The sequence below is a fragment of the Bidens hawaiensis genome, unplaced genomic scaffold (genome assembly GCF_021521415.1).
Source record: "Bidens hawaiensis isolate Kalapana, Puna unplaced genomic scaffold, B.hawaiensis_p1.1 tig00015763_1, whole genome shotgun sequence".
Classification (NCBI taxonomy): domain Eukaryota; kingdom Viridiplantae; phylum Streptophyta; class Magnoliopsida; order Asterales; family Asteraceae; genus Bidens; species Bidens hawaiensis.
The window spans coordinates 527,663-548,754 of NW_027492405.1; the positions used below are offsets into that span (position 1 = coordinate 527,663).

General features: G+C 36.2%; 2 protein-coding genes across 2 annotated transcripts; both read left to right on the forward strand.

The window, feature by feature from the left end:
• The first annotated feature begins 5,971 nt into the window (after nt 1-5,971).
• On the forward strand, nt 5,972-14,268 carry LOC143549715 (E3 ubiquitin-protein ligase KEG-like). The gene is made up of 16 exons (XM_077040557.1): nt 5,972-6,716; nt 8,510-8,872; nt 9,001-9,231; nt 9,348-9,473; nt 9,553-9,889; nt 9,975-10,132; nt 10,209-10,366; nt 10,481-10,602; nt 10,779-10,913; nt 10,991-11,115; nt 11,180-11,284; nt 11,367-11,600; nt 11,683-12,016; nt 12,108-12,296; nt 12,407-12,712; nt 12,796-14,268. The coding sequence occupies exons 1-16, from the start codon at nt 5,998-6,000 to the stop codon at nt 14,017-14,019; spliced, it is 4,866 nt and encodes a 1,621-aa protein (XP_076896672.1). The 5' UTR covers nt 5,972-5,997; the 3' UTR covers nt 14,020-14,268.
• A 2,654-nt stretch (nt 14,269-16,922) lies between these two features.
• On the forward strand, nt 16,923-20,993 carry LOC143549708 (DNA-directed RNA polymerase I subunit 2-like; the record flags this gene model as incomplete). Its single annotated transcript, XM_077040552.1, has 18 exons — nt 16,923-17,135; nt 17,771-17,853; nt 17,954-18,082; nt 18,228-18,304; nt 18,394-18,457; nt 18,552-18,622; nt 18,730-18,807; nt 18,879-18,924; nt 18,999-19,179; nt 19,283-19,335; nt 19,420-19,493; nt 19,558-19,675; nt 19,759-19,846; nt 19,936-20,051; nt 20,129-20,256; nt 20,357-20,436; nt 20,519-20,754; nt 20,829-20,993. Coding segments are annotated over exons 1-18 (1,995 nt in total), but the record flags the coding sequence as incomplete, so codon positions are not given.
• Between the last annotated feature and the right edge of the window lie 99 nt (nt 20,994-21,092).

The window sequence follows — 21,092 nt, forward strand, 5'->3', positions numbered from 1 at the left end:
GGCCCATAAGACAAAGCTACATGGAGGACTCGTAGTAGTCCTTGATTATATATATTTTCCGCATCTAACTATCAAACTAGTTATACTTGTTTAACTTCTGCTCATCTTAATTCTATTTTACATTTTGAGTTCCATGGTTATGGGTTTGTAGAGACTAGCCTCGGTTATTCCGTAAATAGCTCCAAACCGGAAGCCGAACTCTTGTTTACTAGTTTGTTTAAATAGTTGTATAAACATGTTTTATGTAAGATTTGAGTTTCTAAAATCATTTTAATTAGTTCCATGGTTATGGGTTTGTAGAATCTAACCTCGGTCTTATCCCGAAACAAGATCCGAACCGAAAACCGAACTTTCGTTTAAAGACTTTGTTGTTGACTTTTTGCATGTAAAACTTTGGTATTATTATTTATAAATTATTTTACAAGTTCTATAATGTTTGGACATGTGGTAACCATTCTTGGCCTTATTCCAAGATAAAAAAAAACCGAACCAAACCAAGTTTACTCGCTTAAGACACACAAGTGTGTTTTTAACCATTAAAGCTTATATATTTCATTAAAAATACTTTATAAACTGATTTTAATTATTTTCACAAAGTACTCGGAATGTTGAATCCAACTTGATCTTATAACAAAGTTTGGACCGACTAAACCGAACACTCGATTAACGGACGTTGTTAGTTCTAAAATAATAGAACTACATACTTGGTTAAGTCTCTTTAAGATTTATTGAGTTATCTCATACATTTATTATTTTGGGAAAGTTGACTTTGGGTTTGGTCAAGTCACCAAGACCCGAACCGACCACCCGAACACTCGTTAAAACCCGTTTTAGTATCTATATTATAAAGGGACTTGTTTTCTTGCATTTTTACCCACCTTATTACTTAACATAGGTTGAGTAAAATTAAGGGCTAGAGACTTTAACCCGGTTTCGAGCAAACTTACATTTTTAAAGGACTATTATTATAATTTCTTAAATATTTACATTTTAAACCTTAAACTTTAAATTGTTTATATTTCTTATCATTTATTTTCATTTAAAGACTTCCAAGACAACTTTTCTAATACAAGACTTCTTCTCCTTTAGGCTTCGTTCGCTAAACTCATCGTTCCGGTTAATCTCCAAATCATCAAATCTTTCAAGTTTATTACTTGAATGTGAGTACTTTCATCCCCCGTTTTCACTCTTTTATATTTTGGGGGTGACATTGCAAACTTATTCAAATCCAAATGATTTATACTTGAGTCTTAAACCACAAACTTTATTGTATATTTTACTTAAATAAATGCTCGATTTGGTGTTATATGCTTATATGCTTAAGTGCTAATGTGTTTACCGCTTTTGGATGGTTGATTCACAAAATCCGAGTATATCTGGCATCCCCTTATAGAAAGGTGTCGTTAATGTATTCTTATTAATGATTTCATACAAGATCCGAGTATATTTGGCATCCCCTTATAGAAATGTGTCGTTAATGTATTCTTATTAACGATTTCATTTATCTAAATTGTTGCTATTATTTATTGTTTTGTATACAAGTTGTGGAATTTCATATTATATCTATTGTTCAAAAACTATGAAATTGCTCACCAACCTTTGTGTTGACAAAATCTATTTATGCAATGTTACAGGTTTGACTTTAGGTTGACTCGAGGACTTGAAGAAAAAAAAACGTTATCGAGACTATTAGGATATTAGCAAAACGAACAATATATTATTTACTATGATTTGAATTTGGTTATTGTATGAACAAGTTATGTGACTCTTTGTGTTTTTATGAATTTAAATGAGTTGATTAAATATTGTCACTTAATAGTGTCGTGTGTGATGAACAATCGGTTGCGCCCCGACGTTTCCGTCATGGTCGGGGTGTGACACTCCTCCTCGTAGATGTTTTCTTCTTCCTTTTCTTCTTATCCTTACTGATGATTGGAGAAAATTCACAATAATAATAATAATAATGAATCAAACCTAGCTAGCTAGATGGTGCATTTGAACATGAAATAATAATAATAATATAATTTTTAAGAAGTTAGTTAATCACCGGTTGGCGGCGCTGGCGCGGTAACGTTTCCTCTTCGGATCACCCATGGGTAACCCTTTGTTTATGTTCCTTTTATTTATATTACATTTCTTTTTCATTGTGGGGCCAACGCTCGCTAGCCCAAACAAACCCCCCCCCACCCTCTTTTTAATACAACTAAATAATAGTCGATGCAAGTATATGTATTCTAAAACCAGGTATTTGAATACTCTGTTTCCGGGTATTATTGAAAAAAACGTTTTTTCAGGTATAGGTTGGGTTTTTTAAGGTAAAAGGTAGGGATGAGCAAATTCGGTATCGGTACCAAAGTTTTGAGTTTCGGGATCGGTAAGGTGCCGGTACAATACAGTACGTTACCGATATTTTTCGAAATTTTCCCTTCAATACCGGTACCAGTACCAAGAATTTGGGATTTTCGGTACCGGTACGGTACCGAGCTCATCCCTAGTAAGGGGTTGCATTTTTCGTGTATTATTGGGTACAGATTGGGTCCAGTCATAGGTAGGGTCAGGTAGTAAAAAAGTCGTGTATACATAAGACATCATTGGTCTACATAACATAAGAGATCCTCCACTCAAGCCACATTATGACTAGGGATGAGCAAAATCGGTACTGTTACCGAAATCGGTACCAAGGTTTTGAGTTTTCGGGACCGGTACGGTATCGATATTTCCCGAATTTTAACTTAAATACCGGTACCGTACCGGTATCGAATTTAACATTTCGGTAACCGGATCGAGCTCGATAGTGCGATTGATGAGTTACAATATGCGGCGGGTGATTTCCAACATCCAACGAATTATGTTGACGCTCTAGATCTAGAGTACCTCGACAACCCCTAGTTTTTTTCTTTTCTTTTTAATTTTTATTTTCTAGTTTGTAATTTGTAATCTTTATTTTTATTCATAATGAAATTATTTATTCATTTATACATAATTTATTAGTTACTTTTAATTAAAAATACAAAATATTTAGGATTGTTCAGGTATGTGTCGTTGTATTTATGGTAGTCCATGGTAGTTTTGATTAGGGCATTGGGGTGCAAACTAGACGAGCCGAGCCGAGCTCGAGCTCGACTAGGCTCGAGCTTGGCTCATTTAACTTATACAGAGCTCGAGTTCGAGCTCGGCTCATTTCGAGCTCTATTTTCAAAGCTCGAGCTCGGTTCGTAAGCAGATTTTGAAGCTCGAACTCGACTCGTTTACTAGTTATCAATTATTTTTTATATAATTATAATTATTTTTATATATTTTTTCTATTATAATTTTATGTCTAAAAAAATATATATTATTTAGTTATTTTTATTTATTTTTTTATAACATTACACATGTTAATTAATAATTATTATATATATGTTTAAAAAAATTATATAATTGACAAGCTCGTTTAGGCTCGCGAGCCGGCTCGGGCTTGTTTATTAAATGAGCTTATTTTTAAGGCTCGAGTTCGGGCTCGGGCTCGCTGAAGCTCGGCTCGATCGAGCTTTTTAACGAGCCGATCTCGAGTAGCTCGCGAGCAGCTCAGCTTGTTTGCACCCCTAGTTTTGATACCTTTTGGTTGCACCCTAACATTATGACTTAACTCCTAAGCCTCTCTACTAAACTCGATTGCCATTTTACAAATTAAACCCAAACGGCTTTATACACTCGGCATGAATCTTTTTTTAGAACAACAACTTTCTTGTGTGTTAGGCCACCGCCTCTTCAATTTGAAAAACCTCGTCGCCCCACTCTTAACCGGGCCCACACTGGTTTCAGAGTTTGTCTTGGGCGTTCCCCCGCGAAACCTTACCGTCGACTGTTACTTGACATTGTGCCAACACAAGAACAAAATCAAAATTCTCTGGCGTAACACACGTTGGGACGAAAACCCGGATGAGCTCGGAATTCAAACTGACAACCTCGCAAGACCTAGATCAAATCTTTCATTGTCAATATATTTCGTGCCATATGCGCTTAGACTTTACCTTCTCCCCTTTTTCCCCGGTCAGTATTAGTTCTCCTTAACTTGACACCTACTTATTCCCACTGAAGCTAGTACGCTATGATTTCAATTCCTATCCGGATTATTCCCCGTTCTCCTCGATCAATATATATAATAAGTATACTCTGAATCCATTATCTCTCAGGTGATTCAATCTTATTGGTCCTACGTTACGTAATTTTTTTCTCTTTGCTTTTGCTGACTACACTCGCATAGCGAGCCGGCCTGAGCCGGCCTGGAATGGGAATTAGACTTCATTCACTCGATGGGCTTTCGCCTGAACAAGGTGGCGTGACCCATGCCTAGTACCTTTCTCACTCGTAGGACTGGTTCACCATTCATTCAGAGGGCCCAATTCACCCCCGACCTGGACGAGACATTAGAGTGATGAGTCTGAAGCAGATCGGGAAAGTTGATCACGTCTTTTTTACTTTCAATTATTTAAGCACATGACAGAAGAGAGAGCGCACAAAAAAGAAATAGAGAGGGGTTCATTTTCTCGTCTATAATATCCATAATATAAGAGCAGATCCCTATCTTGGCAAGTCTCTGAGAAGGTCAAGACCGATAGGAAATCTATGTTCCCCCGAATCCAATCCTCAAACTGACTCTACTTACTCAATGTTTTCAAACATCACTTTCTTATTCAATTTCTACAAAATAAGATAAGAGGGACGTGCTCGAGATTGCATTCTTGCTTTAACCTAGTTAAGAAAATATTTAACCTAATAAAATACATGATTATAATAAATAAATTGATTATATTATAAATAAACAAATTTAAATATGCAAACACATTTGGAAGTGACCAACCAAACATCCCTTCAACTTTGTATATTTTTGTTTTCGCCTCCTAGAATTTATAAGCTTTACCCACTGTAGTATACGTAATCTCTCTTCTCATTCATTCTGGTTATTCATTAGTCGTGAGTTAAAATCATTTTGTCTAATGGGTTATAACATAGTATGGATTTTATTCATTATTGAATTAAGTGTCATTTTCATACATGAGGTTTGACCAACCACGCAACTTTAGTACATTTTTTAAATTTCTTATAAATCAACACTTGGCGTTTCCAAAATATGCTATTTTAGTACTTTCGTTAACCCCATTTGTTTTTTTCCATTAAGTTTATATTAAATAACTTTATAAATATTTTGACAACCACAACTGAAATAACAGACCTTATTTATCTTTATTATTTGACAAAACCTGTGTAATACATAGATACAAAAGCAAGTTAAATAAATAAAAACAAGAATTTCAATGTTTCAACGTGAATGCGAATATTTATCTTTATTATTTGATAAAACCCGTGTAATACACGGGTACAAAAGCTAGTTAAATAAATAAAAACAAGAATTCCAATGTTTCAGTGTGAATGTTAATGTAGTGATTTTCAATATTTGCCGGGTGTGTGATTTTGTTAAATAACTTTGCCATTCCATAAAAGAAAAAAAGAGAAAAAAGTTATTAATAATCATCTTTTTCAACTAAATTAAATAAATATAAACAAGAATGCGAATGCGAATGCGAATGCGAATGCAGTGATTTTCAACACCTTACAATAAACTTTACCATTTATAAAACCTATTATTCTCTAGTAACTTCCTTTTGTTGTACCGGATGAAACTGGTTTCAATTCAAGTTTCAACAAAACCAGAAGAAAAACATTAACATATACATATACATATACATATACATATACATATACATATACATATACATATACATATACATATACATAAATATATATAAAAAACACACACAAAAAAAACAATCAAACCCCCAAAAAACCTTGCCCTGTGTATGCTCTCCAGCTATTCTACTATTCTCCCCAAATCCAATCAACCCACCGTCACTTGTATTCCATTATTCTCCCATGGATCTACAAACCCTCTAAAGATCTTGCACCAATCACCCCAAGCACCCGCCTTTATTAACCAAGATTCAAGATTCATCCTTTATGAAGATACCCTGCTGCACAGTCTGCCAAACGCGGTACAACGAAGACGACAGGTGCCCGTTACTGCTCCAGTGCGGACATGGGTTCTGCAAAGAGTGCTTATCTCGTATGTTCGCCTCATCGTCTTCCGACACCTCGCTGTCTTGCCCACGTTGCCGCCACGTGTCCGTTGTCGGCAACTCCGTCCACGCGTTACGCAAGAATTACGCTATTTTAGGGCTCATTTCGTCTAATTCAATTGGGGGTTTTAGTGATGAAGAAGAAGAAGAAGAAGATGATGAAGAGGATGATGATGATGATGGAGTATTGGGTAACGATAATAATAATAAAGGGTGTGGGGCCCACGGGTCGGGTTTTAACGGGTTGATTGAAGTTGGGTCTCATCAAGATTTGAAGATGGTGAAAAGAATTGGGGAGTTGGGGGTAAAGAGTAGTGTTGAAATGTGGTCGGCGGTGGCGGTTGGGAAATCGGGGCGGTGTCGGCACCGGGTGGCGGTGAAGAAGCTGGTGGTGATTGGAGAGGATACTGATTTGGTGTGGGTGCAGAGTCAGCTTGAGGAGTTGAGGCGGAAGGCGATGTGGTGTCGGAACGTGTGTAGGTTTCATGGTGTGATGAAGGTGGATGGGTGTTTAGGGTTGGTGATGGATAAGTGTAACAGGTCGGTGGAGACCGAGATGAAGCAGAATGAAGGGAGGCTTACTCTTGAGCAAATCTTGAGGTATGTTTATGTTAATTTAGGGGAATTGGTATTAGGGATTTAGGGTTTATAATCTTGTTTGTTTTTTATGCAAATATGCAATCTTGATATGTAAAAATGTGTTATTGACAACTGAACTGCAAACTAATGGAATTATATGTTATAAAGATAATATCTTGAGGTTTGTTTCCGAAAAAATTGATCTTCATTTAAATTAATTTAAGGTCTATAATCTTGGTTAAACATGCTATTTAATGCTATCTTGTTGTATAAAAAAGTGTTTTTTAATAAATTGTTGAACTGGTTGAGACCGAAATGAAACAGAATGACGGGAGGCTTGCTCTTGAGCAAATCTTGAGGTTTGTGTTTGAAAATTTTTGTCTTGATTTACGTTAATTTAGGGTAATTGGCATTAGGGTTTATGATGTTGATACGTAAAAAGGTGTTCTTGATTACTGTTTAACCACAAACTGAGGAATTATATGGTGTGAAGATAATGTTTTCCCCCTTTTAACAGATACGATATGAATGTATTACACTAAATTAGGGTAGTTGACATTAGGGTTTATAATCTTGGTTGGAAGAAGTCACTCAAATATGTTATTTAGTGCTATCTTGACATATACAAAGTGTTTTTGATATTTCGTTGAACCGGTTGAGAACGAAATGAAACAGAATGAAGGGACTTGAGGGTTTATTTTTTATTTTCTTTTGTTTAATTTGATGCCGATTAGGTTAATTTAGGGATTATAATCTTGGTTGGAAGAAGTCACTCAACCATGTTATTTAACACTATCTTTGTTTATAAAAAAGTGTTTTTGAAAAATCATTGAACCGGTTGAGACCGACATGCAAAGAAATGAAGGCAGGGTTACTCTTGATCAAATATTGAGGGTTTTTTTCCTTAAAAAATTTGATCTTGATTTAGGTTAAGTTAGGGTTTATAATCTTGGTTGGAAGAAGCTATTCAAAATTTCAAAAATGTTATTTAATGCTATCTTGATGTGTAAAAAAGTGTTTTTGATAAATCGTTGAACCGGTTGAGAACGAAATGAAACAGAATGAAGGGACTTGAGGTTTGTTTTTTTAAAAATTTGATACTGGTTTAGGTTAATTTAGGGATTATAATCTTGGTTGGAAGAAGTCACTCAACCATGTTATTTAATACTATCTTGGTTTATAAAAAAGTGTTTTTTTGAAAAATCATTGAACTGGTTGAGACCAACATGCAAAGAAATGAAGGCAGTGTTACTCTTGAGCAAATATTGAGGTTTTTTTTTAAATGATCTTGATTTAGATTAAGTTAGGGCTTATAATCTTGGTTGGTTGGTAGAAGCTATTCAAACATGCTATTTAATGCTATCTTGATGTGTAAAAAAGTGTTTTTGATAAATCATTGAACCAGTTGAGACTGAAATGAAACAGAATGAAGGGAAGCTTACTCTTGAGCAAATCTTGAGGTTTGTTTTTGAAAAATTTGATCTTGATTTACATTAATTTTGGGTAATTGGCATTAGGGTTTATAATCTTGATATAGAAAGAAGTGTTCTTGATAACCTTTTAACCGCAAACTAATGAGGAGTTATATGATATAAAGATAATATTTTCCCCTTTTTAACAGATACGGTACAGATATGTATTAATTTATGGTAATTGCCTTTAGGGTTTATTATCTTGGTTGGAAGAAGTCATTCAAACGTGTTACTTAATGCTATCTTGATATATAAAAAAGGTGTTTTTGATAAATCGTTGAACAGGGTTACACTAATGAGGAGTTATATGATATAAAGGTAATATCTTTCCCTTTTTAACAGATACGGCGCGGATGTTGCACGTGGAGTTGCTGAGCTTCACGCAGCAGGTGTGGTTTGTATGAATCTTAAACCATCAAATCTTCTTTTGGATGAAGACGGTCGTGCAGTGGTTTCTGATTACGGGCTTCCTGCCATTCTAAAGAAGCCCTCTTGTCGAAGAACCCGCCCAGAGTGTGATTCTTCAAGAAGTCATTCGTGCATGGATTGCACAATGCTTAGCCCGAATTACACGGCTCCTGAGGCATGGGAGCCTGAAAAGAAATCATTAAATTTTCTTTGGGATGATGCGCTCGGTATATCTCCAGAATCAGATGCTTGGAGCTTTGGCTGTACTTTGGTTGAAATGTGCACCGGTTCCGTTCCGTATGGCTGTTCTATTATTATTATTATTATCATCATCATCATCATCATTACTACTACTACTACTAATAATTTTAAGTTTCTATATTTAACCTGTTTGAGGTTTCTAATAAATCGATATTCGTTTGTAGGTGGGCTGGTTTAAGTGCTGAGGAAATATATCGGGCAGTTGTAAAGGCGAAGAGACAACCTCCACAATATGCAAGTGTAGTTGGTGTTGGAATACCGAGGGATCTTTGGAAAATGATTGGGGATTGCTTGCAGTTCAAGGCGCCTAAAAGACCTACTTTTAGTGCCATGCTGGCAATATTTCTTCGACACCTACAAGAAATACCTCGTGGGTCCCCTGCAAGTCCAGATAAGTAAGTATTATGGTCAGATTTCAAGTCCAATAAATAAGTTTTAATGCTTCTGATTATTTAACATATAGGTAAAATTATATTACTTATTTACCCTTTGTTTTAACCTTAAAATGCAGTGATGTAACTGTACTACCAAAAGCAAACGGGCTGCCGCCTTCTCCGTCAGTTAACTTAGAAGTTGTTCCTGATTACCAAAGTCTTTTACATAAAATGATCTGTGAAGGCAATGTTTCTGGTGTGAGGTCAGTAGTTCTGTTGTACGTGCTTTATATTTTAGATTACATATTAATTATGTAATTTACAATTTCTCTTTTAATACAGTGAGTTGCTACAACGGGCTTCATCAAAGACTGATGGCAACTCGTTTCATTCTCTGCTCGAAGCACAAAATAATGACGGTCAGACCGCCCTTCACTTGGCGTGCAGACGTGGCAGTGCTGAACTAGTTGAGGCTATTTTAAAATATCCCGAGGCCAATGTTGATGTTCTTGATAAAGACGGGGACCCGCCACTTGTCTTTGCTCTTGCAGCCGGGTCCCCAGAATGTGTCCGGGTCCTTCTTAGTAGATATGCTAATGTCAGGTCTAGGTTAAGGGATGGGTTTGGCCCGTCTGTTGCTCATGTCTGTGCGTATCATGGTCAACCCGATTGTATGCGTGTAAGTTTTTTGACCACCTTTTATAAAGATTTGAAATTTAGATTATTATGACAATAATATTGTTTAAAAATGGCATTTACAATAGGAATTGCTATTGGCTGGTGCGGATCCGAATGCGGTTGACGATGAAGGTGAATCTGTATTGCATAGAGCCGTGACAAAAAAGTATACCGAGTGTGCTCTTGTTATATTGGAACATGGGGGGTGTAAATCTATGGGAATCTCAAACTCAAAGAATCTAACGTAAGTACATATTTGTTTATTAATGAAATATGTTAAGATGGTTTATATGTGGACTAATAGCTGTGTAATTGGACAGGCCTTTACACTTATGTGTGACTACATGTAATGTAGCTGTTGTTAAAAGATGGGTTGAAGTTGCAACTTCTGAAGAAATCGGTGATGCTATAGATGTACCGAGTCTGGTTGGCACCGCGTTAAGTATGGCAGCTGCTTTAAAGAAAGATCATGAAGCGAGTAAGTTTTAATCTCATTTAATTTTATTAGATTGCTTATTAATTGTAAGTTACTTGAAATATGTATATATTTATGGTCAACAAAAAGCGGAGGATTTATTTAATTTTATTGCAGGTGGAAGGGAACTGGTACAGATATTGCTTGCCGCTGGAGCTGATGCTACGGCCCAAGATACGCAGCATGGATGGACCGCTTTGCATACTGCTGCTATGACTAATGATGTTGAGTTGGTTAAGGTACGCCAGCTGGCAATTCTGACCCGTTCTATAGTAGACGGACCGAAAGTCCTCAAAACTGTAACTTGTAAACATACAACCTCATAAATCATTTTATTTGAAAATTACATTATGATTTTAATTATATAGCTTTTGCAATCGTAGCTAGTTGTAAAAAGTTTAAACTGTTTGAATAGATAATTCTCTATGCTGGAGTTGATGTGAATATAAGAAATGTGCACAACGCAATTCCTCTACATGTGGCATTGACAAGAGGATCAAAATCATGTGTTGGAATGCTTCTTTCTGCTGGAGCAAATTGTAATTTGCAGGTATCCCAACAGTTCGGTTAGATAACATTAGCATATTATTGTTTTTATGCCTTTAACCATGTGCTGCTTATTTTTAGGATGATGAAGGTAACAATGCTTTCCATATAGCTGCTGATACAGCAAAGATGATACGTGAAAATCTTGATTGGATCATCGTTATGCTTAAATATCCAGGGGCTGCTGTAGAAGTTAGGAATCACAGGTAATAATTTCATTTAATTTTTCATTTTTGAACAAGAATTTTTATGTAAATTTGGTGGATACAGTGGCATGACGCTGCGTGACTTCTTGGAGGCCCTCCCTCGAGAATGGATTTCAGAAGATTTGATGGAAGCACTTGCAAACAAAGGCGTCCATTTATACCCTACAATGTTAGTTCATATGTTTGTATTTTTCAGATTCTTGAATGTTTTCTGTATGATGACTTTTTAACTTTTTTAAAATGGTTTTTAGATATCAAGTAGGAGATTGGGTTAAATTCAAAAGTACAGTTGTCACTCCAACATACGGGTGGCAAGGCGCAACGCACACGAGTGTCGGTTTTGTTCAGAGTGTCCCTGACAAAGATAACTTGTTTGTATCATTTTGTTCCGGTGAAGCTCGTGTTCTCGCCAATGAAGTTGTGAAAGTCATACCATTGGACCGCGGTCAACACGTGCAACTCAAACCAGATGTCGGAGAGCCAAGGTTTGATCATAAAAGTTAATGTTATTATTGTAATAATACCGATTTTTAATCATGGTTAATCATTAACTAATTATTTTGACAGGTTTGGTTGGAGGGGTCAGTCACGAGATAGTATTGGAACCGTACTCTGTGTTGATGAAGATGGGATTTTACGGGTCGGATTTCCAGGAGCGTCCAGAGGATGGAAGGCGGATCCTGCAGAAATGGAACGAGTTGAAGAATTCAAAGTTGGAGATTGGGTTCGGGTCCGGCCCGCTCTTACTACAGCTAAGCATGGATTAGGATCAGTCACACCTGGAAGCATTGGCATTGTATATTGTATTAGACCCGATAACAGTTTATTATTGGAACTCAGCTATCTTCCGCATCCATGGCATTGTGAACCCGAGGAAGTTGAACCCGTTGAGCCCTTTAGGGTAATATAATATATACTCATTGCTATAATACGTTTCACTTCCATTATAAAATAAATGTTTAACATGCGATTATCCGTTATCGTGTCTACAGATTGGTGACCGGATTTGTGTAAAACGGTCGGTTGCGGAGCCGAGGTATGCTTGGGGCGGTGAGACGCATCACAGTGTTGGAAGAATTATCGAGATAGAAACTGACGGGCTTTTAATAATTGAAATTCCAAATCGGCCCATTCCTTGGCAAGCTGATCCTTCTGACATGGAAAAGGTGGAAGACTTCAAGGTATATAATAATATTATAAATCTTGTACTATGTTTTTCTGTTTGACCCGTTAGAGATTAAACATAACCCGAATCGACCCGCTTATTTGACAACTTTTGGTGACATGGCAGGTGAGGGACTGGGTGAGAATTAAGGCTTCCGTGTCATCCCCTAAATACGGGTGGGAGGATATAACCCGAAACAGTATTGGATTGATCCATAGTTTAGAGGAAGATGGCGATATGGGGATTGCCTTTTGCTTTAGAAGCAAACCCTTTTCTTGTTCTGTGACGGATGTCGAAAAGGTGCCGCCTTTTGAATTGGGCCAAGAAATACATATGATGTCGTCGGTCAGCCAACCGAGACTCGGATGGTCAAACGAAAGTCCCGCCACAGTTGGTAAAATTGTTAGAATCGACATGGATGGTGCTTTAAATGTAAAAATACTCTTCCTTTACTTGCTTTCTTTTGTTCAGATGACGGGACCCCGGCCCTTTCTAAACTTTTGTTTTTTTTTCAGGCGAAAGTGGCGGGAAGACACAACTTGTGGAAAGTATCCCCTGAAGATGCGGAAGTGCTTTCTGGGTTTGAAGTCGGTGACTGGGTTCGTTCAAAACCGAGTGTCGGTAACAGACCTAGTTATGATTGGTTAAGTATTGGAAAAGAAAGTTTAGCGGTCGTCCATAGTGTACAAGATACCGGTTATTTAGAATTAGCTTGTTGTTTCCGTAAAGGCAAATGGATGACTCACCACACCGACATCGAGAAAGTTTCCGGCTTCAAAGTCGGGCAGCACGTGAGATTCCGGGCAGGTCTACAAGAGCCCAGATGGGGTTGGCGAGGCGCCCAACCTGATTCTCGAGGAGTAATAATCAGCGTAAACTCGGATGGCGAATTACGTGTCGCGTTTTTCGGGTTATCGGGATTGTGGAGAGGCGACCCTGCAGATTTAGAAAAAGAACCGACGTTTGAGGTTGGAGAATGGGTTCGTATGACGGATAATGCGAGTGCTTGGAAATCAATCAGGCCTGGTAGCGTTGGAGTCGTACAGGGTATTGTGTATGAAGAAGATATATGGAACGGGAACATTTCGGTTGGTTTCTGTGGAGAACAAGAGCAATGGGTAGGGCCAAGTACCCATCTTGAAAAAGTCAACAAGCTGACAAACGGTCAACGTGTGCGGGTCAAGTCGTCGGTTACTCAACCTAGGTTCGGGTGGTCGGGACATACACATTCAAGTATCGGTGTAATATCCGCCATAGATGCGGACGGGAAGCTAAGAATATACACACCCTCGGGCTCAAAGTCATGGATGCTCGACCCGTTTGAAGTCGAAGTCGTGGAAGAAGAAGAGCTTCATATCGGAGACTGGGTTTGGGTCAAACCGTCGGTCTCAAACCCGACCTACCATTGGGGAGACGTGACTCATTCAAGCATCGGGGTGGTGCACCGCATCGAAGACGAGGATCTTTGGGTCGCGTTCTGTTTCTTGGAAAGATTATGGCTTTGCAAGAGTATTGAAGTGGAACGGGTCAGACCGTTTGCAGTGGGCGATAAAGTCAAGATAAAAAAGAATCTGGTCAACCCGAGATGGGGGTGGGGTATGGAGACGCACGCGAGCAAAGGCCAAGTGGTCGGGGTGGACGCGAACGGGAAGTTAAGGATCAAGTTTCAATGGAGGGAAGGAAAGCCATGGATCGGTGATCCTGCTGATATTGCTCTTGATGAAGTCGAAAGCCCGTGACCCGAATGGTGAAAAGTAACGTAATCCGAGCATCTGGGCTGAGTTTTGTAGGTGTTGTATGTTTGGATGAAACTAATGTGGATAGAAAGCATGAAAGTGAATGAAAGTGATTGCAAACAGGTGACAATGAGGTGAGTAAAGTAAGCAATTTAGGTAAATAGTCTACAACATATGAATTGGTGTTTTAATTTTATTATTATATTATTATACAGAGGAATAACATCATCATTTGATTATCTGTTTTGTTGTTAGACAGACACATTGTGACTGGCTTTCTTTCTTTTTATGTACCTTTTAACTCATATGCTGTCTTGTTCATATTATGTTATATACACCCATTTCTTATCTTGTCTAGTATTAATATTCATAGTTTGGTGATTTTATCAAAAGATTTGAGTATTTGATTTAAAAGCATTTTCTTTGATACCAACATATACCCTATTCTTGGATTAAAAATCATGTTTTGTTGTAATTTCTTGACATCACGTTGTGTATGCATGCTAACTCCCCCTCCTTTTTCTTTTGTGTGTGACGAGAGGGTCCCGGGATATGAGTCATATATTTGATGGATTCGTTCTTCACAAACGATGTTTCAATTTCATGGGCTCCAAATTGTAAACCCTATATCTTTTGGTTTTCATCTGGATTTACCTTTGCGGGTTTGTCTGTGTTCACGACCGGATGAAGTCCTGATAACAAAAAAATAATAATTATTTTTTATCTTTAAACTAACTTCTGAACTCGTGTATTACATGAGATTTATCAAACGATAAAAATAAATAAGGTTTGTTATTTCAATTGTGATTCTCAAAATACGTATGAATTAATTTAATGTAGACTTGAAGGAAAAACAAATGGGTTAACGAAAATTACTAAAATAGCATGGTTTTGGAAACGTCGGGTGTGGATTTGCAAGAAATTTAAAAAAATGTGCTAAAGTGCGTTGTTAGACAAACTTCAGGTATGAAAATGACACTATGTTATAAAATCCACACTGTGTTATAACCCCCTTGACAAAATGATTTTGACCCATGACCCATGAATAACTAGAATGAATGAGATGAGAGATTAGAAATTAGGAGAAATGTAGACTTGACACATAAGCTTCACCATTTTCTTTTATTTGTATTGTAAGATAAGATAAGATTGTAAGATTAACATCAAGGGGAGGGGAAGGAAAAGAAAGGAACATATTAAAAAATCATGTTCTAGAGATTTTTTAAGAAGAGATGGGGAGAGAGGAAGAGAGGGAAAATGTTGGAAAATTTAAGCATATTATCATCCTCCCATATTGGAGAGATTATGAGAGAAAATATTTGTCTTATAATAACTTTCTATTAATTTCTAAATTACCCTTATATCTAACTCCCTAATATAGTTTACTTAAAGGGTATAATAGGAAAATTATATCTTTCCTTTCCTCTTAACTCGGAAACACCTAAACTGTTTAATTTTTTTTTCATTTTCATTAAACTCGGGAACACCAAATAAAGTCACACATTTTCCTTCCTCAACCTTTCTTTCTTGTCCTAATTCTCCTCCCCTTCCCCTCCCCTCGTTAAATAAGACTTTGGGAAAAAGTACAAATTTTTTGGATAAACCTATGTGACATCAAAAGTCACTAGAAGCTAGATGCCAAACATAACAAGGATTTTTCTTACAATTATTTTTTTTTGTCAAAACTTCATATAATATGAAGACTCCAACTTAACTACTGTAAGTCTGTAAGCGGACCGAATAGAACCGGCAAAACTTTGTTTGTATTCGTCCGTTGAACTTTTGTCGGACAATGGACGGTTCACGGACGCTCTATCAAACAAAAATTCGTATTCGTGTCTGTTCAATAAGGAATTTAGTTTGTCCGTCCGTTTATGCCCGTTCGTTAGTATTGTAAACGAACGCTAACATATCTTAATATACAAACGAAGTAACGAACACTAATGGTCATTACATAAATGATTATATATTAATTCAAAAAGAATAATCATAAATCCACGCGTCCTCTATCAGTGTTCGTCCGTTAAGCTTACCGAGCGAGTTTTTTTTGTTCATGTGTAGTTCGTTTATTAAACGGACGAAAGTAAACGAACTTTCCACTGAACGGACGATTGAACATCCGGCTCGCGTAAGGCTGTAAACGAACCGAACGAACACTTATCGAACTAGATTTTATGTTCATGTTCGCTCATTAAGGAAATTAATGTGTTCACGAACACAAATAAAATCGGCATAGCCTAGAGATTGAGGCTAATGTATTCATCAATGTGAATAATGAAAGCCTGTAAATGAATCGAATGAACACGAACAAGGGCATGTTTATGTTCGTTCATTTAACTTTAAAAGAACACAAACACTTAATCAAACAAATATTTATGTTCATGTTCATTTATTTAAAAATGGACATTTGTGTTCGTTTGTTTAAAATCTAAACCAACATAACTGAACAAAGATAAACGAACATGCATGAACAAATGTAAATGAACACAAATATAAACAAACTTAAATGAAAATACTTAAATGAACATAAATTAACAAATGTAAAACTTTTAAACAGATGATCTATCTAGATAATATTTAATTATTTTCTATTAATATATAAACGAACATAAATAAACAGACATAAACGAATGCTCATAAACATAAATGAACGAATGGAACATGTGTTCATGTTCGTTCGTTTAATTAATAAACAAACTTCCCGCCGAACGGTTCACGAATAGTTCACCGAACATTCGGTTCGTTTACAGGCCTAGGTTCGCGTACAGCCCTAAACTGAAGGGATCTAAAATGTCAACACTCAAAACACATTGTCCAAAACTTCAAAACCCCCAATTAACAAAACCCTTAAAACCCTAAAAACCTCTCAACCATTTTATTCAGCATCGCATTCACCAGCTCAACAACAGCAATGGCGACGAAGCCAGAAGCTATGGTTTCACGTGCGAACAGGATGACGCCGCACTTACCTAACGAACCTGACTACGAGCCGTTACGTGAGCTCTTCAGCCACCATATTCACTCGTTCGATCACTTCATTGAGTGCGGCTTAGAGACGGCGCTCATGAACATCAAGCCGATTGAAGTTGTGGATCCTTCTACTGAGTTGAAGCTAAGGAATATCCTTTTATGTCGTTATTGAAGTTGAATTGGCCCAGTTATTGTGTTTGTTTGATTAAGTTTGACTCTGTTATGAAATTTGTGAAGTTAAGCTAGTTTAGATGTTATATGCAGCTTGAATTTTGTATACTGTAGTAGAATTGTTTCGGTAGTTGTGTTCGGTTGATTAACTATTATGCTGTAATGAATTCGGTGAAGTTAGGTTAGTTTAGATATTATATGCAGCTTGAATTATGCTTATGTATATGTACACACACACACAGTAATTGTGTTTGTTTAATTAGTTTTGACTCTGTTATGAAATCGGTGAAGTTAGGTTAGTTTACGTATTATTTGCAGCTTGAATTATATTTATGTATAGGTGTATGTATATACACACAAACACATACAGTAACTGTGTTTGTTTGAATAATTTTGACTCTGTAATGAAATATGGAAAGCTAGGTTAGTTTAGGTAATATTTGCAGCTTGAATTTTATATATTGTAGTAGAATTGTTTCAGTAGTTGTGTTTTGCTTGATTAATTTTGAAGCTGTAATGAAATCAGTAAGTTAGGCTAATTTAGATATTAATATATATAATGCAGCTTGAATTTTTAAATATGTTTTTTGTTGATTCTTGACCTGCATCTTACTCTGGTTTGATAAACCTGAGTTATATCCTCCTCAAAAGGAACGCAGTTCTAGGCAAGTTCGTGAAGCTCTGTATCCTTTTGAGGTAAAGTGTGTGCATTGATAGATTAATTAGTTTCTTCTACAGTGAAATTAGAAACACATAATTATAAACTTATTGGATTATCTGTGTTTTTGAATTACAGTGTAGACAAGCTAAAATTTCGTATACTGGGAAATTTTTGGTGAATGTATGCTTCCAATATGGCGATGGTTCCCATGCACCTGTTATTAGAGAGCAATTTAATTTTGGGCAATTGCCTATTATGTTGAAGGTAAGGAAGTGTATATGTCTATTATGTTTATAGATTGTACAGTTTAGTTATACTAAAGTTTAGGTGTATAAAGTTACTAAACATCTCTCAATAGGAAAGGTTTAACATGGCTGACATTTTTAGGGTTTTCTGAAACTTTTTGCAGTCAAAACTTTGTCACCTTAGAGATGCTGATCCTCATAAACTGGTGTCCTGTAAAGAAGAAGCATCAGAAATGGGCGGGTAAGTTACTTTTTATAACTAAAGAATGTAGTTTTGTAACCTTTTTTTTTGTGGGAACATTCAAGCGCTCACCATCTTACATCATGTAGGTACTTTATATTAAATGGACTTGAGAGAGTTGTCAGACTATTAATTGTTCCAAAGAGAAACTACGTAAGTTACTATTTATGCTTTACGTATATATATTTTAGTATTTTAATTGAAAAGATTTTAGCCAAGTAAGCATTGCTACATTGGATATTTGCAGCCAACTAGTATGGCCAGAAGTGCATTTCGCAACCGAAGAGAAGGGTTCACTGATAAAGCTGTGGTCATAAGGTTAACTTTCTTTTGTAATACAAGGATATCTTTAATGTGGATTTTCTGTACATTGAACAACAAATATATTTTAAACTTGTTGATTGTTTTTTCTGTTCTTTTCTCAGATGCGTTAGAGAAGATCAATCAGCTGTCACCCTCAATTTATATTATCTTAGCAATGGGAGTGCAAGAGTTGGATTTCGGTTAGTATGAGGAAGTTTTATGTTCCTTTAAATAATGAATGCCAGTTATTCTTACTCTATAATGTGTGTAGGATACGAGGGAGGGAGAACTTGTTACCCATAGGTCTTGTTTTGAAGGTACAAAATTGCACATTGTCTAGTAGAATCTAATTACGTGTACTAATTTATTCATGTTTTTCTCATTTCAACAGGCTCTTATTGAGACTAGTGATCAAGAAATTTTCTTGAGTTTGACATCTGTGTACAATGAGAAATATGAAAAGGCAAAAGGTTCTGTTGGCACTCAGATTTTGAATGAAAGAGCAACGATAATTATTGATGAAGTTAATAAACTGGAGTTATATACCCACACCAAGTGTCTGGAGTACATTGGTATTTATTCTTCTTTTATAACTTTTTGTTACTCTTCGTATTTCATGAGTCAACTCATTTTTCAGACGCATAAACTTTACTTTTTTCCCCTCATTTTAATCAGGAGAGTACTTTAAACCTTTTATGGAAGGAATGGAACACAAAAGTCATGCTGCTGTAAGTCTCATTTCTACTTCTCTATTAATTTATGGATTTTACTCTCCTTTTTGTTGTCTTACATCAACAATATTCTTTCTATAGGTTGCTGAAGCTGTTCTGAGCGATTTTGTTTTGGTCCATCTTGATAACAATTTTGATAAATTTAATCTATTAATGTAAGCATTTTTTGCTTTTGTTAGTTGGTTTTGGATTTGAAAGCATTGACATTCTTTTATTCAGTTTTATGGTGCAGAAACTTTTCTCGTATGTTGATCAAACCTCTATACCTGATAACCCTGATTCCTTGCAAACTCATGAAGTTCTGCCCCCAGGTCAATTGGTTACAATATATATTAAGGTAAAATACAAGTTGATTATAACTTTATACAATTAAATTAACTAGAAGTTTGTGTATTAACATTTTTTTTTACTTATTTTCAGGAAAGGCTACAGGACTGGCTGCTAAAATCTAAACGATTACTTCAAGATGAAATTAAAAGCCCAAAGAAAAACTTTGCTTTTGGCAGCTGTATGCTCTATTTTCTTATATGGCTTATGAAGACAAACTTTTCATTAACTTAGCTTTGTTTTATGTTGTTTTGGTTTGGATTATTTCAGTAGCTGACATAAAGAAAGCATTGGATAAAAATCCTGGAAAACAAGTTGGTTCAGCTATTGAAAATATGTTAAAAACTGGAAGATTAGTTTCACAGTTGAATCTTGATCTGAAGGAGGTATTCATTTAACTTGCAACAAAAGCTGTTATCTGTTTAGTTATAAACTTAGTTCTGGTATCTTTATTGTTTTGCAGAAAGCTGGTATGACTGTGCAGGCAGAAAGGCTTAATTTTCTTAGGTTTCTGTCCCATTTTAGAGCTGTTCACAGAGGCTCATCACTCGCAGGACTTCGCACAACAAGCGTGCGTAAGTTGTTGCCAGAGTATGTGTATTTTTTTTATACTCCAATAATATTCATGTAGTTTATATCTCTTTTTTCCCTCGCACTGTTCTTATGCTCTTTTTCATTGACATATTCACAGGTCATGGGGTTTTGTATGCCCTGTTCACACGCCAGATGGCACTCCATGTGGACTACTTAACCATTTAACGGCTGCATGTCGTAAGTTTTTAGAAACAATCTTTTATATGCTGTTATTTTATAAGTTAAGTTGGTATTAAGATGATTTACAAATTGGTTACAGGTATCACTTCCTATTATGATTCAGAAAGAAAAATTAGAGATTTCTCAAAAATACAAAAATCTATTGTGAGTGTGTTGATAGCTGCGGGTATGACCCCTTCACCATTTCTCAAAGCTGGTCCTCCTGAATTTCTTCACGTTCTGCTTGATGGCCGTGTTACTGGTGTTATACCAACTGATAGAATCGAGAAAACTGTCAGTCACTTAAGGAGATTAAAATTATCAGCTGCATCAATGGTTTACTTCTCTTCACTTAAAAAGAACTCTTTATTTCTTTTGCCCACTGTTAACTAATTTACATTAATAAACAGATCCCTGAAGATTTAGAGGTGGGATATGTACCTATTAGCATGGGGGGAGCATTTCCTGGTCTGTTCCTTTTCACAAATCCTGCAAGATTTATCCGACCCGTTAGACAGAAATTTTCATCTTCAGAAGAGAATAACAATATTGAACTGATTGGACCATTTGAACAGGTAAGTTTATTAGTATTTTTATGGGCTTTGTTGAGATGACTATCAGTATTTTCATTATTATTTAAGGCCACATGTTGATTTATATCGGTAGGTCTATAT

Bases quoted from the DNA above. Each gene is read 5' to 3' on its own strand.
- LOC143549715 (XM_077040557.1), top strand. From the start codon at position 5,998: ATGAAGATACCCTGCTGCACAGTCTGCCAAACGCGGTACAACGAAGAC. The intron at 6,717-8,509 runs GTATGTTTATGT...CCTTTTTAACAG, and splicing joins ACTCTTGAGCAAATCTTGAG to ATACGGCGCGGATGTTGCAC. The intron at 11,285-11,366 runs GTTAGTTCATAT...AATGGTTTTTAG, and splicing joins GTCCATTTATACCCTACAAT to ATATCAAGTAGGAGATTGGG.